Raw genomic sequence first — 19,821 nt, forward strand, 5'->3', positions numbered from 1 at the left:
CCCTCGATGCGCCAGCATTCAACATGCTCGCGGAGTCGAGGGACACTGCGAGGAGGCAGCAAGGCTTGGGGGATCTCACCCAGTTGATCACCAACAAAGGCAACACTGACCCTCACCTTCAGGTGATCTCCGTGTGGGGAACAAGCGGCGATCTTGGGACGACTTCCATCATCAGGAAGGCATACAATGATCCAGAAATCAGCAAAAACTTTGCATGCCGCGCCTGGGTCAAGCTGATGCATCCTTTCAACCCCCACGAGTTCGTGCGGTCTTCATGGCTCAGATCTATGCCACAAACGCTTGCGCCGAACAATTGGAGGGTACAGACGTGGGTGTTCATGTCCTCAAGAAAATGGAGGCCACACAAGAAGATCTATTCAAGCAGTTTCTGGAAGAAGTCAACACCAAGACTTACCTCGTCGTCTTGGAGAACCTGACTGAAATGGTGGACTGGGATGCTGTGAGGACGTTTCTTCCTGACAAGGTAAATGGCAGCTGGATTATCGTGTCCACCCAGCAATTTGACATCGCAAGCTTGTGCATCGGGGACTCTTACCAACCACTGGAGCTGAAGCAGTTCTCCCCTGAGCACTCTGTTTGTGCCTTCTTCAAGGAGGTAATTAATTAAGCACGAAGCAACACCGATTACTTCCAGTAAATCATGTGATACTTGTGAATTTATTATTTTGCTCAGTAGGTTAATTTATTTTGAAATGAAACACGAAAATGTTATTGTTTAAAATAATTGAATTAAACAAGTTTTTGTTTATCAAAAAGATACATTACTGTTTAGGCAATGAGAACATTGTTTATTCTGTTATATACTAAAAACATTATAGGTCATAAAAAGGAGAAGATGGTCTCTACTCTAAGAGAATCTAGTCATCAAATTGGTCGATCCACTTTTATTAGCAGACTGCAACCGTCATATTTTCATAATTATACCCCGGTTAGATTTTCATAACTGCATATAGACAAATCATAACCAGTAATATCGTTATTGGACTAGAATAGCTATAAATGCCATGAGAAAAGGCAAGACAATCACTCATCAAATTGGTGGACCCTCCTTTAGTTTATTTGTTGACTGCAATAGTCAGGTTTGCATAATAGTACATAGGGAACCGTAAATTATCATAATTGTACCAATGTAGATAGACCGCAAAGAAATCCCACAAAGTCAGGTTTGTAATTGTACCTAGACAGATAAATCATCATAATTGTACCAGAATAAATCATAACCTTGGATCATCATAACTATCAGAAAATAGCTTATTACATATTGATATTCCTAATTAAGCAACTGCATGTCATACCATTCATCGTCGAAGCGAAGGGATTAGGAACTCAACATGCAAACTCATAAACCTACACACACATGACCTAAGCAAACTCTTGAGAAACGACATGGACACAATGATCTCCAGACGACTCGCCACTCGGTGAATTTACATGCTAAATACAGATGGCCACATTTGTAGTTGTTCCTACAATTGACTCCTATTGAGAAATTACCACGTAACACTGTTATCCAGTAGCAACATTGTTTCTTCTCTCATCCAACAGCTAGTTGAGTTGTCTGACATCCCACAATAATACTACATATATATTAATTATTGTTTCCACTATAAAACTGCAATTCGGCATACTAATATCAGTGTACAAATGATTGGAGATACTGTAATGCAAAATAGCTCTATGTATTTATGTGATATAATGGACAACCGACTTGTCAGCCGAGTATTAATGGAAAAATGGCTGACTTGATATAGTATGGTACTTTTAGATAAAATGGACATGATTAATTCCATGTAATGGTCAAATATCACATAGAAATGATGAATCAACTCGTGATCTATTTTTTTTCTTTCAGATTGATCTACTTATACATAATGTATATTACAACATGTCAATTCACTTATAAACCATTGACCAATTGGCTCACTGTTAAATGCTCAATTTTGCATATTGGTCTAATATCATGTATAAATGCACAATCAATCGTGGTTTCTGATTCTGTAAACAGCTTATTTAAATATGATTAAGGATGTTTCCTGCGGAATTGCACAGGAGCATTCTAGTTTTTAAAGAATCATGTTGAAATGCACAATTTAACACAACCTAGTTAACATGTTCAACCAAGTTAGAAACCCATTTTATTCTATAAAGACTCCCTTTCTTGTGACATTCACCGCAGATAGTTTTTTGTTGTTGCAAGGATTTGATAGCCAGTCTAGTAAATTAGTACTCGCTCCGATCCATATTACTTATTGCTGGCTTTAGTACAAGTAATATGGATCGGAGGGAGTACTTCAATAAATTTCTTATATGTAGCTTGCCATGGTCCTTGCATGTTAACACTCCACATCTGTAGGGTTCTCAAAACTATGGAGACAAACAAGAGAAGCTAATGTTGTCGAAAGTGAGCCAAATTTCACCCTTGCAAACACTTTCCTCTGCCAGTAAGGGAGTTATCAAAGACTGGATGAAAAATAACCTTCTTGCTGGGCGCGATTCGGAAATGAATGAACTCCGCATTTATACAGCTGGGGCACGTTTCAAAAATTCCCCAGTTATATCTGTTTGGGGAATAGCTGGTGTTGGGAAATCAGCTCTTGTTGAAAACTTGTACTGTGACATAATGCTTAGTGGCCAGTTTGAAAAATACAACTGGGTGGATATATCATATCCGTTCAACTTAAGGGATTTCTCCCGAAGCTTACTTATGGATCATCATTCAGAAAAAGACCCAATTGAACAATGTCATGAGCTTCTGAGCCAACATAAGTATCTCATTGTTATTAATAATCTCCAGTCCAAAGAAGACTGGGACTTAATACATACTACCTTGGAAACTAGAACTGCTGCGAGTATTATCATTGCCATTACAACAGAAGCAAGTGTGGCCACATATTGCACAAATAGTGAAGATCAAATCTTTAATGTGAAAGGTCTAGAAGCCAATGCCGCCATGGATCTCTTCAGGAAAGAGGTGTGTTTTCCTACAAGCTATATTATCTATAAACATTGTCCTTTGAGGTATCTATGGTACTTAGGTAGTTTGTTGCATGCATATTCTCACATAATTAGCAATTCAACCGGTTAAGCTATGATGAGGGGTGGTCGTACAGGCTATATTGTAGTACAGCTGAGTGTAGTCACACCTTTCCGTATATTGAACCGGTTTGGGATGATGGTCTGGTAATACGATTGGTGAATGGACCAAGTAAAAATATTATCAGCCAGTTGTTTCGCCCTTTTAAGATCTTTGTATGAAATCCTGGATGATTTAACTTTGCAATAATAAAATCATTGTGTCATCAAGTGATGAAGAGCCAGCGGGTTATCCCTCCTTTTTGAAAAAAAGTTCTCACAAAATTAACGTTTCATGCATGGTACATTATTACTCATGCGTCTGTAACACATATTTTACAAAAATGCAGCATTGAAAATCTAAGCATTTTAGTAAATATACATATGAAAAAAAATCAAAACAAATGTGGATGTTCAACTTGACCGAAATCCCTAGTGTCCACATGCCAAAAAAAAGTGTGAAAATTTGTGAACTATAAAATATCAGTTATAATTGTCCTATTGCAAAAAAAAAATCTAGCCTTTTTCTACAGATAGTCATATTACTTTCAAGTACAAGTATTTCACTGTATTGTATATACTGATTTGTTCGTATGTGAAAAAGGCACTCCCTCCATAAAGAAATATAAGAGTGTTTAGATCACAAAAATAGTGATCTAAACGCTCTTATATTCCTTTACAGAGGGAGTATATTACAAAAGGTATGCCGCAAATGATATTTTTTCAACAAAACTCATATTGGGGTATCTAGAATATTTAATGAAGTATATTGAGAATGATAAAGAGCTATAATCAATGTGTATACGAGGTATACTGAAGAGGGAGTACAGAAAATTATTTATTTATTTTCAAGATATAGAAAACATAGCTTTGGGAGGTGCACAATGGATATGAAAGTAAGTAACAGCCAGCTATAATATCACTAGACTTAAACATGGTATTTAACATGCATTTTGGAATTTGTTTTGTATTTTTATGTTAATATTTTTTTATGAAATCACTATATTGTGAACATACTTTTCGTGACAGATTTGATGCTATCATTTTCACCTAACGACTCTAAATTGTTTCCCTGTATTGGTTGGCAAAGTTAGAGGAATACTTTTGTGCATGTTATATGAAATGACATATATTTAGTTAATTAGGGATACAAAAACATAAGGAGAATTTCTTGTTCACGTCTATTAACTGAACATGTGCAATTCACGTTTGGGAGTGGGTGCATCAACATGCATTCAGAAGGAGGCGCCAATGGCCAGTGGGGAAAGGCCTTGTAACTAGTGGCAATTCTGGGTAATTGGCAAAAAATCTAGTGGTATTAGATGTGGATGGTTGAGCGGTTAGAGTATTTGGATCAGCCACAACCGGTCGGTGTCTTGTAGGATAATACAAAATGTACAGATGAACTATTTCATTTCGTATCTTGCATAGATGCATACATGTACACGGGGAAGATTACTCGGTCTATATCCTGCAACCGAAAAATCTGAATCTAATTGATGCTTACCATGTTAATTAACTGAATTTAATTACTTCTATGTCTTTGGAACAACAGGTAGAGAGGAAGAATCCCAAATCCGCTTTAAATGGTCACAAAAGTGACGAGCTAGAAGAACTGATTATGAAGTGTGGAGGTCTTCCCAAAGTGATAGTTTCAATAGCTGCATTATTGGCCACACAGACGGTAACATTGATGGATACTGTGCGTTTTTTAAATAGCAAGTTTATGCACACTCTAGAGAACAATCCAGAGTATGCCAGCCTACGGGGCCTATTCGATTGGATGTATTCTTACTTCCGTACTTGCCCGGATTCAATTAAGCCATGTATCTTCTATCTATCAATTTTTCCTCGAGGCCACGGCATCCGGCGAAGGCGACTAGTAAGGAGGTGGATTGCAGAAGGTTACTCTAGAGATAGTGATGAAGAATCTGCGGTGGACAAAGGGGAGAACTTCTTCTCCAAGCTCCTTGATCTAAGCATAATCCAGCAGATGCCACAGTTAGTCACCCCTGCATTCAGTGACACAAGGATAGTGATGTGCCAGGTCAATGGCTTCATCCGCGAGTACATCGTCTCGCGAAGAATGGAAGAGAACCTTGTCTTTGAACTTGGGCCCAATTGTGTCCTGACCACCGAACGCAAAGGGCGTCACCTTATCATATTGAAGAATTGGGTCAGAGACATAATTGTATTCGATAGCATTGACTTCTCACGGTTACGGTCGCTCACAGTGTTTGGAAAGTGGGAATCATTCTTCATCTCCAAAAGTATGAGGTTGCTTCGGGTTCTTGATCTGGAGGATGCATCAGGTTTAAAGGATGAAGATCTTATTGAGATGGTGAAGCGGCTGCGCCGCCTCAAGTTTCTCTCCTTACGAGGATGTAGTGAGATCTCCCATCTGCCTAGTTCACTGGGTGAGCTTAGGCAGCTCCAGACTCTGGATGTGAGGCACACCTCCATAGCCAGACTGCCAAAGAACATCGGGAAGTTACAGAAGCTGCAGTATATCCGAGCTGGCACTACCATCTCAGCATTGACATCACCTGCCCCATCCCGCAGCTTGCTAGAGTTGCGCAGACGTCGTGTCCTACATGGTGTTGAGGTTCCTAGAGGGATTGGAAAATTGACAGCCCTGCATACACTTGGTGTTGTCAATGTCATTGCTTCTGGGGGAAAAGAATTTGTGAAAGAGCTCAAGAAACTCACTCAATTGCGCAAGCTTGGTGTGTCTGGCATCAATAGGCATAACAGTGAGGATTTCTTCTCTGCAATCTCAGGTCACGTGCATTTGGAATCCTTGTTAGTGCGGCTTGCAGAGGGAAATCAACGTTCCTTGGATGGCATCTCCCTGCCTTGGGAGAACCTACAGAGTCTTAAACTGCATGGGCTACAAGACAAGTTACCTCTACTTGAGGGCCAACTTAGCAAGCTCAAGAAGTTGGATGTGGAGATGGACTCTTTAGAGAAGACTGACATTGAGTCCCTTGCCATGCTACCAAACTTGTGCATTCTACGCCTTCGTGTGAAGCAGCTTCCGGATAGCAGGCTCCATTTTTATGCCGAGATGTGCCGGGAGCAGCTGGACACCTTCAAAAAAGTGAAGATCCTTGAGATTGGTTGCAGATCCAGCAATTTACAAGTATCCTTTGGATCAAAGTCGATGAAAAATCTTGAGCTGCTCGAGATTGACTACTCAAGTGGATCATGTCAGCTTGCCAGCCTGAATAATCTGTCTGAACTAAAGGAAGTCTTGCTCAAGGGTACAAATGATGAGCAATTCAGGATAGAGTTTGAGAGACATCTTGCTACTCACCCAAATAGTCCTGCCGTGAAGTTGGAGAAACTATCCGCATCAACTTGAAGAGTTCCATTTTTCCAGCTATCACTAGTTAGCTGGATATCCAGCCTTTGCAATCCATCATTTGTTTTTTTCGTGTAATCCATCATTTCTTTGTGTACTTGTTTTCCACATTGCTTGTGTGCTTATTAGCAATAAACATGTATTTTTGTAAAAATATACTACCTATGTGCACTCTTTACGGGCAGCTGGATTTTCTGACGGTCTTTATTAAAACTGAGTTGTGGACTGTCGTCAATTTGATGCTGGCAACAAGCCTGTTACGGTGTGCCAGCACAAACGATTTCGTTGGACTACGTCAGTAGAAAGATGTCTAAATTAATTACTTTCACTTTTCCTTCCTTTCAAAGGATGTTAAGATTTGTTTAATACTTATTTCTCCTTGTGTTAAATACAAAATTGATCCCGTCTTGTAGTTGTAGTTAGAAGAAGGGGGGCATTCTTCTCTTAGGTGTACTCACGTTTACTGCTTGATCCATTCGTTGATTTAGTCATTGTTATCCCATGCACTGCCGGAAGAATAGCACTAGCTCAACTGCATTTCGGTTTGCTTCAGTTTACTGTCCGACACAGGCGTCAGGTCGAGCAGAGTATTAGTCCATCAAGCACTCACATGCACCGTCCTTATACGGAGTATCAGAATGTTAGCAAGATTACCATGATCATGACACTAGAGTTGCCACTCAGATGGAAAGCGCGGGATGGGTTAATTCTATTCAAAAGTGCACGTATGTGGATGATCATGAGGAATACACCCCAACTTACAAATACTAAATGAGGACTGCTCCTGTTGATAGAGGACCATGATTTCATTTGCATTGACAATTTGACACTGAAAGTTCCGGGAGGGAAAAAAAGCTAAATTGGTGATGATCCATTGGATGCTAGCTCTATGTATGTAAATATGCCCCAGCATCACATCTTATGAGTGTCATCATTGTTGGAAGCCATCAGCGGCATGTTCTACTGCAGTAAAAACAGGGGGTAAGTGGACTAGATGCTAAGTCCTGACTCCCGACCCAGAACCTACGGATGTGTCCAATGAATGCAATCGCCAATTAATATAGTGTCAACAATGTTGAGGTGTTGAATGGCCGAAAAGTTGTTAATTATTCCTGAGAAAAAATCCCTTTTACCTTGAAGCCTCAGCAAGTCAGCAATTCATCAAACACATAGAGTGCACTGCCCAACTGAAAAAAAAGTAGGATTCTGAGGAAGGGGGAGGATCAAACATTGGGATAAGAAAGGAATAGAGGGTGCATACCATGCTGTGGGCCAGACAGAAGAGCAGGGAACTTGGAGCACAGCCCCATTGGCGTTCACCGGAGCTAGCGTCAGCGGCTACAGGTCGCTCCGATCCTCCTCACCCTTGATTGCTCCTGGTTTGGCTTTACGGGCGAAGCACAATAGGATGAAAGAGGCACGGCACAGGGAGGGGGGTAGCAGCCGTGCGCCAACGCGAGGAAGTTGGCAGCGGCGAGACGGAGGAGAGAAACGGTGCGAGAGAGAGGAGGCGGCTGCGGATGAGATCGTGAGAGCATCTCCAGCCGTTCGGCCCTCCAGACGCCGAAAAAACGCGTCCTGGGGCGAACCGGCGAGATTTTCAGCATGGGGCGACTGCGTTCCTAGTCGTCGCCCCAGGTCGGCCCCAGGACTAAACGAATTCGGCGTTTTTCTGGCACAAACTCATCGAAATTCATCCAAACTCGGTGACATTCATTCAAATTTGTACAAAATAAAATAAAAAAACAAACACGGCCTAGCTACGCCGCCCTCGCCGCGCCTCGCCACCGTCTGACTTCTACATGCCTAGGCGCTTGTAGAAGTCGGTGTAGTCTCCGCCATCGTCGTCGTCGTCGTCGCCGCCGTCGTCCTCGTCGTCCTCGCCCCACCAGCCGCTGCCGTCCTTGCTGCAGCCCTGTCCAGGGTCGCCGACGCGGGATGGCCCGGCCTCCTCCTCGTCGTTGTCGAGGTAGAGGACGCCGTCCACCTCGCGAACGGGGCGGGGGTGGCGTGCCTTGAGTTCCTCGAGGGCGCGGCGCTGGCGAGCCACCTGCTCGCGTACGTAGTCCTGCCTCGCCCACCTCATGGCCATCTTGGCGGCGGCGGCCATCGCGAGGTGCTCCGGCTTCACCGGGAGCAGGGGAGGCTCCGGCTCGGTTTTCGGCTGGATGCGGCGCATGCGACCGCCGCGGCCTTCCTCGGGGATGGTCAAGGCGCCGCTGCGGGTGCGGCGCCCTAGCGGGGACTTCCCCGCCGTGTCCTGCGGCTCGGGCTTGACGGTGAAGGCCGCCGGCGACCCGCCTGATGTCTACTACGCAACCTTCTTCTTGTAGACGTTGTTGGGCCTCCAAGTGCAGAGGTTTGTAAGACAGTAGTAAATTTCCCTCAAGTGGATGACCTAAGGTTTATCAATCCGTAGGAGGCGTAGGATGAAGATGGTCTCTCTCAAGCCACCCTGCAACCAAATAACAAAGAGTCTCTTGTATCCCCAACACACCCAATACAATGGTAAATTGTATAGGTGCACTAGTTCGGCGAGGAGATGGTGATACAAGTGGTATATGGATAGTAGATAATGTTTTTTGTAATCTGAAAATATAAAAACAGCAAGGTAACAAGTGATAAAAGTGAGCGTAAACGGTATTGCAATGATAGGAAATAAGGCCTAGGGTTCATACTTTCGCTAGTGTAAGTTGCCTCAACAATAATATCATAATTGGATCACATAACTATCCCTCAACATGCAACAAAGAGTCACTCCAAAGTCACTAATAGCGGAGAACGAACGAAGAGATTATGGTAGGGTACGGAACCACCTCAAAGTTATTCTTTCCAATCAATCCATTGGGCTATTCTTATAAGTGTCACAAACATCCCTAGAGTTCGTACTAGAATAACACCTTAAGACACAAATCAACCAAAACCCTAATGTCACCTATATACTCCAATGTCACCTCAAGTATCCGTGGGTATGATTATACGATATGCATCACACAATCTCAGATTCATCTATTCAACCAACACAAAGGACCTCAAAGAGTGCCCCAAAGTTCTACCGAAGAATCACGACGAAAACGTGTGCCAACCCCTATGCATAGGTTCATGAACCCGCAAGTTGGTCACCAAAACATACATCAAGTGGCACGCGGTATCCCATTGTCACCACAGATATCCACCGCAAGACATACATCAAGTGTTCTCAAGTCTTTAAAGACTCAATCCGATAAGATTACTTCAAAGGGGAAACTCAATTCATTACAAGAGAGAAGAGGGGGAGAAGAAACATAGGATCCAACTATAATAGCAAAGCACGTGATACATCAAGATCGTATCAAATCAAGAACACGAGAGAGAGATAGAGAGAGAGAGAGAGAGATCAAACACATAGCTACTGGTACATACCCTCAGCCCCGAGGGAGAACTACTCCATCCTCGTCATGGAGAGCCCTGGGATGATGAAGATGGCCACCGATGAGGGATTGCCCCCTCCGGCAGGGTGCCGGAACGGGTCTAGATTGGTTTTCGGTGGCTACGGAGGCTTCTGACGGCGGAACTCCCGATCTATTGTGCGTTCTGGAAGTTTTAGGGTACGACGATATATATGGGTGCAGGAAGTACGTCGGAGGAGCCACGGGGGCCCCATGAGGCAGGGGGGCGCGCCCTAGGGGGGTGGGCGCGCCCCCACCCTCGTGGGCAGCCCGTGTCTCCCCTGACGTGCACTCCAAATTCCCTGGGTTGCTTTCCTTCCAAAAATAACTTCTCCAGTTGGTTTCGTTCCGTTTCGACTCCGTTTGATATTCATTTTTCTTGAAACACTGAAATAGGCATAAAACAGCAAATCTGGGCTGGGCCTCCGGTTAATAGGTTAGTCCAAAAAGTAATATAAAAGAGGATAATAAAGCCCAATATTTCCCAAAACAGTAGATAATATAGCATGGAGCAATCAAAAATTATAGATACGTTGGAGACGTATCAAGCATCCCCAAGCTTAATTCCTGCTCGTCCTCAAGTAGGTAAATGATAAAAAGATAATTTAGTGCATATCACCGCCCCTCTGGATCCGGCGAGAAGAGCCGCCCCCCATCGTCGCCGCCGCTAGGGATCGACCACCGCCGAGCGCACCCCCCTCGTCGCCGCCCGGGATTACTCGCCATCGGTTAGTCCCTTTTTTGTGATTTTTGCGAGCTGTGTAGTAGATTGACGCGCCGGTGTGCGTGTAGATGGAGTTGACCCTGTGTGAGAAGTTCTTGCTATCCGATTCGTCCGATTCGGACGACTCGGATGTGGAGACCATGCTTGCGACCTTTTGGCAGTAAACATTAGTCATGACGCTTGCCGCGAAGGAGCATGAAGACGAGTACCGGAAGAGGAGGCGAGGATCTACTGTCGGGCGTCTGTGCATTCCTCAAAATCTCCATCTTGGGAACGAGATGTTGATGCAAGATTATTTTGCGGAGAATCCTACATATCCTGCACACCTCTTCCGCAAAAGGTATCGAATGCGCCGATCGCTCTTGGTGAAACTTGTTGAAGTTTGCGAGGCAAATTGCCGGTATTTTACTCAAAGAAGGAATGCCGTGGGCTTAAAGAGATTTAGTGCATATCAAAAAATCTCCGCAGTGTTGGGGAACGTAGTAATTTCAAAAAAATTCCTACACACACGCAAGATCATGGTGATGCATAGCAACGAGAGGGGAGAGTGTTGTCTACATACCCTCGTAGACCGGAAGCGGAAGCGTTAGCACAACGCGGTTGATGTAGTCGTACGTCTTCACGGCCCGACCGATCAAGCACCGAAACTACGGCACCTCCGAGTTCTAGCACACGTTCAGCTCGATGACGATCCTCGGACTCCGATCCAGCAAAGTGTCGGGGATGAGTTCCGTCAGCACGACGGCGTGGTGACGATCTTGATGTTCTACCGTCGCAGGGCTTCGCCTAAGCACCGCTACAATATTATCGAGGATTATGGTGGAGGGGGGCACCGCACACGGCTAAGAGATCAATGATCAATTGTTGTGTCTATGGGGTGCCCCCCTGCCCCCGTATATAAAGGAGTGGAGGAGGGGGCCGGCCAAGGAGGGTGGCGTGCCCTAGGGGGGAGTCCAACTCCCACAGGGAGTAGAACTCCCCTTTTTCCTATTAGGAGTAGGAGAGGGAAGGAAGAGGAAGGAGGGAGGAAGGAAAGGGGGGGCCGACCCCCCTCCCAATTCGGATTGGGCTTGGGGGGCCGCCCCCTCCCTTGCTCCTTTCCCCTCCTTTCCACTAAGGCCCAATAAGGCCCATATACCTCCCGGGGGGTTCCGATAACCTCCCGGTGATCCGGTATTGTCCCAATCTCACTCGGAACCTTTTCGGTGTCCAAATATAGTCGTCCAATATATCGATCTTTATGTCTCGACCATTTCGAGACTCCTCGTCAAGTCCGTGATCACATTCGGGACTCCGAACAACCTTCGGTACATCAAAATATATAAACTCATAATGAAACTATCATCGTAACGTTAAGCGTGCGGACCCTACGGGTTCGAGAACAATGTAGACATGACCGAGACATGTCTCCGGTCAATAACCAATAGCGGAACCTGGATGCTCATATTGGCTCCTACATATTCCACGAAGATCTTTATCGGTCTGACCGCATAACAACGTACGTTTGTTCCCTTTGTCATCGGTATGTTACTTGCCCGAGATTCGATCGTCGGTATCTCAATACCTAGTTCAATCTCGTTACCGGCAAGTCTCTTTACTCGTTCTGTAATACATCATCTTGCAACTAACTTATTAGTTGCATTGCTTGCAAGGCTTAAGTGATGTGCATTACCGAGAGGGCCCAGAGATACCTCTCTGACAATTGGAGTGACAAATCCTAATCTCGAAATACGCCAACCCAACATGTACCTTTGGAGACACCTGTAGAGCACCTTTATAATCACCCAGTTATGTTGTGACGTTTGGTAGCACACAAAGTGTTCCTCCGGTAAACGGGAGTTGCATAATCTCATAGTCATAGGAACATGTATAAGTCATGAAGAAAGCAATAGCAACATACTAAACGATCGGGTGCTAAGCTAATGGAATGTGTCATGTCAATCACATCATTCTCCTAATGATGTGATCCCATTAGTCAAATGACAACTCATGTCTATGGTTAGGAAACATAACCATCTTCGATTAACGAGCTAGTCAAGTAGAGGCATACTAGTGACACTTTGTTTTTCTATGTATTCACACAAGTATTATGTTTCCGGTTAATACAATTCTAGCATGAATAATAAACATTTATCATGATATAAGGAAATAAATAATAACTTTATTATTGCCTCTAGGGCATATTTCCTTCAGTCTCCCACTTGCACTAGAGTCAATAATCTAGATTACACAGTAATGATTCTAACACCCATGGAGCCTTGGTGCTGATCATGTTTTGCTCGTGGAAGAGGCTTAGTCAATGGATCTGCTACATTCAGATCCGTATGTATCTTGCAAATCTCTATGTCTCCCACCTGGACTAGATCCCGGATGGAATTGAAGCGTCTCTTGATGTGCTTGGTTCTCTTGTGAAATCTGGATTCCTTTGCCAAGGCAATTGCACCAGTATTGTCACAAAAGATTTTCATTGGACCCGATGCACTAGGTATGGCACCTAGATCGGATATGAACTCCTTCATCCAGACTCCTTTGTTTGCTGCTTCCGAAGCAGCTATGTACTCCGCTTCACATGTAGATCCCGCCACGACGCTTTGTTTAGAACTGCACCAACTGACAGCTCCACTGTTTAATGTAAATATGTATCCGGTTTGCGATTTAGAATTGTCTGGATTAGTGTCAAAGCTTGCATCAACGTAACCATTTATGATGAGCTCTTAGTCACCTCCATATACGAGAAACATATCCTTAGTCCTTTTCAGGTATTTCAGGATGTTCTTGACCGCTATCCAGTGATCCACTCCTGGATTACTTTGGTACCTCCCTGCTAGACTTATAACACACATCAGGTCTGGTACACAGCATTGCATACATGATAGAGCCTATGGCTGAAGCATAGGGAACATCTTTCATTTTCTCTCTATCTTCTGCAGTGGTCGGGCATTGAGTCTTACTCAACTTCACACCTTGTAACACAGGCAAGAATCCTTTCTTTGCTTGATCCATTTTGAACTTTTTCAAAACTTTGTCAAGGTATGTGCTTTGTGAAAGTCCAATTAAGCGTCTTGATCTATCTCTATAGATCTTAATGTCCAATATGTAAGCAGCTTCACCGAGGTCTTTCATTGAAAAACTCTTATTCAAGTATCCCTTTATGCTATCCAGAAATTCTATATCATTTCCGATTAGTAATATGTCATCCACATATAATATCAGAAATGCTACAGAGCTCCCACTCACTTTCTTGTAAATACAGGCTTCTCCAAAAGTCTATATAAAACCAAATGCTTTGATCACACTATCAAAGCGTTTATTCCAACCCTGAGATGCTTGCACCAGTCCATAAATGGATCGCTGGAGCTTGCACACTTTGTTAGCTCCCTTTGGATCGAAAAAACCTTCCGGCTGCATCATATACAACTCTTCTTCCAGAAATTCATTCAGGAATGCAGTTTTGACATCCATCTGCCAAATTTCATAATCATAAAATGCGGCAATTTCTAACATGATTCAGACAGACTTAAGCATCGCTACGGGTGAGAAGGTCTCATCGTAGTCAATCCCTTGAACTTGTCGAAAACCTTTTGCGACAAGTCGAGCTTTGTAGATAGTAACGTTACCGTCAGCGTCAGTATTCTTCTTGAAGATCCATTTATCCTCAATTGCTTGCCGATCATTGGGCAAGTCAACCAAAGTCCACACTTTGTTCTCATACATGGATCCCATCTCAGATTTCATGACTTCAAGCCATTTTGCGGAATCTGGGCTCACCATCGCTTCTTCATAGTTCGTAGGTTCATCATGATCTAGTAGCATGACTTCTAGAATAGGATTACCGTACCACTTTGGTGCGGATCTTACTCTGGTTAATCTACGAGGTTCAGTAGTAACTTGTTCTGAAGTTTCATGATCATCATCATTAGCTTCCTCACTAATTGGTGTAGGTGTCACAGAAACTGGTTTCTGTGATGTACTACTTTCCAATAAGGGAGCAGGTACAGTTACCTCATCAATTTCTACTTTCCTCCCACTCACTTCTTTCGAGAGAAACTCCTTCTCTAGAAAGGATCCATTCTTAGCAACAAATTTCTTGCCTTCGGATCTGTGATAGAAGGTGTACCCAACAGTCTCTTTCGGGTATCCTATGAAGACACATTTCTCCGATTTGGGTTCGAGCTTATCAGGTTGAAGCTTTTTCACATAAGCATCGCAGCCCCAAACTTTCAGAAACGACAACTTTGGTTTCTTGCCAAACCATAGTTCATAAGGTGTCGTCTCAACGGATTTTGATGGTGCCCTATTTAACGTGAATGCGGTCGTCTCTAAAGCATAACCCCAAAACGATAGCGGTAAATCTGTAAGAGACATCATAGATCGCACCATATCAAGTAAAGTACAATTACGACGTTCGGACACACCATTACGCTGTGGTGTTCCGGGTGGCGTGAGTTGCGAAACTATTCCGCATTGTTTCAAATATAAACCAAACTCGTAACTCAAATATTCTCCTCCACGATCAGATCATAGAAACTTTATTTTCTTGTTACGATGATTTTCAACTTCACTCTGAAATTCTTTAAACTTTTCAAATGTGAAGGTGAGAAAATAATGATATCTGCCACGAGCTTCGACATTCATTGGACCACATACATCTGTATGTATGATTTCCAACAAATCTGTTGCTCTCTCCATAGTACCGGAGAACGGCGTTTTAGTCATCTTTCCCATGAGGCACGGTTCGCAAGTACCAAGTGATTCATAATCAAGTGGTTCCAAAAGTCCATCAGTATGGAGTTTCTTCATGCGCTTTACACCGATATGACCTAAACGGCAGTGCCACAAATAAGTTGCACTATCATTATCAACTCTGCATCTTTTAGCTTCAACCTTATGAATATGTGTATCACTACTATTGAGATTCATCAAAAATAGACCACTCTTCAAGGGTGCATGACCATAAAAGATATTACTCATATAAATAGAACAACCATTATTCTCTGATTTAAATGAATAACCGTCTCGCATCAAACAAGATCCAGATATAATGTTCATTCTCAACGCTGGCACCAAATAACAATTATTTAGGTCTAATACTAATCCCGATGGTAGATGTAGAGGTAGCATGCCGACCGCGATCACATCGACTTTGGAATCATTTCCCACGCGCATCGTCACCTCGTCCTTTGCCAGTGTTCGCTTAATCCGTAGTCCCTGTTTCGAGTTGCATATATTAGCAACAGAACCAGTATCAAATACCCAGGTACTACTGCGAGCTCTAGTAAGGTACACATCAATAACATGTATATCACATATACCTTTGTTCACCTTGCCATCCTTCTTATCCGCCAAATATTTGGGGCAGTTCCGCTTCCAGTGACCAGTCTGCTTGCAGTAGAAGCACTCAGTTTCAGGCTTAGGTCCAGACTTGGGTTTCTTCTCCTGAGCAGCAACTTGCTTGCTGTTCTTGAAGTTCCCCTTCTTCTTACCCTTGCCCTTTTTCTTGAAACTAGTGGTCTTGTTGACCATCAACACTTGATGCTCCTTCTTGATTTCTACCTCCGCAGCTTTTAGCATTGCGAAGAGCTCGGGAATTGTCTTATCCATCCTTTGCATATTATAGTTCATCACGAAGCTCTTGTAGCTAGGTGGAAGTGATTGGAGAATTCTGTCAATGACGCAATCGTCCGGAAGATTAACTCTCAACTGAATTAAGTGATTATTATACCCAAACATTTTGAGTATATGCTCACTGACAGAACTGTTCTCCTCCATCTTGCAGCTATAGAACTTATTGGAGACTTCATATCTCTCAATCCGGGCATTTGCTTGAAATATTAACTTCAACTCCTGGAACATCTCATGTGCTCCATGACGTTCAAAACGTCGTTGAAGTCCCGATTCTAAGCTGTAAAGCATGGCACATTGAACTATTGAGTAGTCATCAGCTTTGCTCTGCCAGACGTTCATAACATCTGGTGTTGCTCCAGCAGCAGGCCTGGCACCCAGCCGTGCTTCCAGGACGTAATTCTTCTGTGCAGCAATGAGGATAATCCTCAAGTTACGGACCCAGTCCGTGTAATGGCTACCATCATCTTTCAACTTTGCTTTCTCAAGGAACGCATTAAAATTTAACGGAACAACAGCACGGGCCATCTATCTACAATCAAACATAAACAAGCAAGATACTATCAGGTACTAAGTTCATGATAAATTTAAGTTCAATTAATCATACTTAAGAACTCCCACTTAGAAAGACATCCCTCTAATCTTCTAAGTGATTACGTGATCCAAATCAACTAAACCATAACCGATCATCATGTGAAATGGAGTAGTTTCCAATGGTGAACATCACTATGTTGATCATATCTACTATATGATTCACGCTCAACCTTTCGGTCTCAGTATTCCGATGCCATATCTGCATATGCTAGGCTCGTCAAGTTTAACCTGAGTATTCTGCGTGTGCAAAACTGGCTTGCACCCGTTGTAGATAGACGTAGAGCTTATCACACCCGATCATCACGTGGTGTCTGGGCACGACGAACTTTGGCAACGGTGCATACTCAGGGACAACACTTTTATCTTGAAATTTAGTGAGAGATCATCTTATAATGCTACCGTCAATCAAAGCAAGATATAGATGCATAAAAGATAAACATCACATGCAATCAATATAAGTGATATGATATGGCCATCATCATCATGTGCTTGTGATCTCCATCTCCGAAGCATCGTCATGATCACCATCGTCACCGGCGCGACACCTTGATCTCCATCGTAGCATCGTTGTCATCTCGCCAATCTTATGCTTCCACGACTATCGCTACCGCTTAGTGATAACGTAAAGCATTACAGCGCGATTGCATTGCATACAATAAAGCGACAACCATATGGCTCCTGCCAGTTGCCGATAACTCGGTTACAAAACATGATCATCTCATACAATAAAATTTAGCATCATGTCTTGACCATATCACATCACAACATGCCCTGCAAAAACAAGTTAGACGTCCTCTACTTTGTTGTTGCAAGTTTTACGTGGCTGCTACGGGATTTAGCAAGAATCGTTCTTACCTACGCATCAAAACCACAATGATAGTTTGTCAAGTTGGTGATGTTTTAACCTTCGCAAGGACCGGGCATAGCCACACTCGGTTCAACTAAAGTTGGAGAAACTGACACCCGCCAGCCACCTGTGTGCAAAGCACGTCGGTAGAACCAGTCTCGCGTAAGCGTACGCGTAATGTCGGTCCGGGCCGCTTCATCCAACAATACCGCCAAACCAAAGTATGACATGCTGGTAAGCAGTATGACTTATATCGCCCACAGCTCACTTGTGTTCTACTCATGCATATGATATCTACGCATAAAACCTAGGCTTGGATGCCACTGTTGGGGAACGTAGTAATTTCAAAAAATTTCCTACGCACACGCAAGATCATGGTGATGCATAGCAAGGAGAGGGGAGACTGTTGTCTACGTACCCTCGTAGACCGGAAGCGGAAGCGTTAGCACAACGCGGTTGATGTAGTCGTACGTCTTCACAGCCCGACCGATCAAGCACCGAAACTACGGCACCTCCGAGTTCTAGCACACGTTCAGCTCGATGATGATCCTCGGACTCCGATCCAGCAAAGTGTCGGGGATGAGTTCCGTCAGCACGACGGCGTGGTGACGATCTTGATGTTCTACCGTCGCAGGGCTTCGCCTAAGCACCGCTACAATATTATCGAGGATTATGGTGGAGGGGGGCACCGCACACGGCTAAGAGATCAATGATCAATTGTTGTGTCTATGGGGTGCCCCCCTACCCCCGTATATAAAGGAGTGGAGGAGGGGGCCGGCCAAGGAGGGTGGCGCGCCCTAGGGGGGAGTCCAACTCCCACAGGGAGTAGGACTCCCCTTTTTCCTATTAGGAGTAGGAGAGGGAAGGAAGAGGAAGGAGGGAGGAAGGAAAGGGGGGGCCGACCCCCCTCCCAATTCGGATTGGGCTTGGGGGGGCGCCCCCTCCCTTGCTCCTTTCCCCTCCTTTCCACTAAGGCCCAATAAGGCCCATATACCTCCCGGGGGGTTCCGATAACCTCCCGGTGATCCGGTATTGTCCCAATCTCACCCGGAACCTTTCTGGTGCCCAAATATAGTCGTCCACTATATTGATCTTTATGTCTCGACCATCTCGAGACTCCTCGTCAAGTCCGTGATCACATCCGGGACTCCGAACAACCTTCGGTACATCAAAATATATAAACTCATAATGGAATTGTCATCGTAACATTAAGCGTGCGGGCCCTACGGGTTCGAGAACAATGTAGACATGACCGAGACATGTCTCCGGTCAATAACCAATAGCGGAACCTGGATGCTCATATTGGCTCCTACATATTCCACGAAGATCTTTATCGGTCTGACCGCATAACAATATATGTTTGTTCCCTTTGTCATCGGTATGTTACTTGCCCGAGATTCGATCGTCGGTATCTCAATACCTAGTTCAATCTCGTTACCGGCAAGTCTCTTTACTCGTTCTGTAATACATCATCTTGCAACTAACTTATTAGTTGCATTGCTTGCAAGGCTTAAGTGATGTGCATTACCGAGAGGGCCCAGAGATACCTCTCTGACAATTGGAGTGACAAATCCTAATCTCGAAATACGCCAACCCAACATGTACCTTTGGAGACACCTGTAGAGCACCTTTATAATCACCCAGTTACGTTGTGACGTTTGGTAGCACACAAAGTGTTCCTCCGGTAAACGGGAGTTGCATAATCTCATAGTCATAGGAACATGTATAAGTCATGAAGAAAGCAATAGCAACATACTAAACGATCGGGTGCTAAGCTAATGGAATGTGTCATGTCAATCACATCATTCTCCTAATGATGTGATCCCATTAATCAAATGATAACTCATGTCTATGGTTAGGAAACATAACCATCTTCGATTAACGAGCTAGTCAAGTAGAGGCATACTAGTGACACTTTATTTTTCTATGTATTCACACAAGTATTATGTTTCCGGTTAATACAATTCTAGCATGAATAATAAACATTTATCATGATATAAGGAAATAAATAATAACTTTATTATTTCCTCTAGGGCATATTTCTTTCACGCAGCTATGCGGGCGATTGCATATGGCGTTCTGGCTTACTATGCCGATGAGTATCTTCGCATTGGTGAAGATAGCACAATTGAGTGTGTGCGTAGATTTG

The 19,821-nt window shown here is 43.7% G+C and overlaps 1 protein-coding gene across 1 annotated transcript; it reads left to right on the plus strand.

Moving 5' to 3' along the window:
* Positions 1-298: 298 nt before the first annotated feature.
* On the plus strand, positions 299-6,655 carry LOC125530428 (disease resistance protein Pik-2). Its single transcript, XM_048694829.2, has 3 exons — positions 299-616; positions 2,375-2,992; positions 4,649-6,655. Exons 1-3 carry the CDS (start codon positions 353-355, stop codon positions 6,455-6,457), a joined length of 2,691 nt encoding a protein of 896 aa, XP_048550786.2. The 5' UTR covers positions 299-352; the 3' UTR covers positions 6,458-6,655.
* Positions 6,656-19,821: the final 13,166 nt, after the last annotated feature.

This window comes from Triticum urartu, chromosome 7A (genome assembly GCF_056163025.1).
Source record: "Triticum urartu cultivar PI428250 chromosome 7A, HENAU_Tu73, whole genome shotgun sequence".
In the NCBI taxonomy this organism is placed as follows: Eukaryota; Viridiplantae; Streptophyta; class Magnoliopsida; order Poales; family Poaceae; genus Triticum; species Triticum urartu.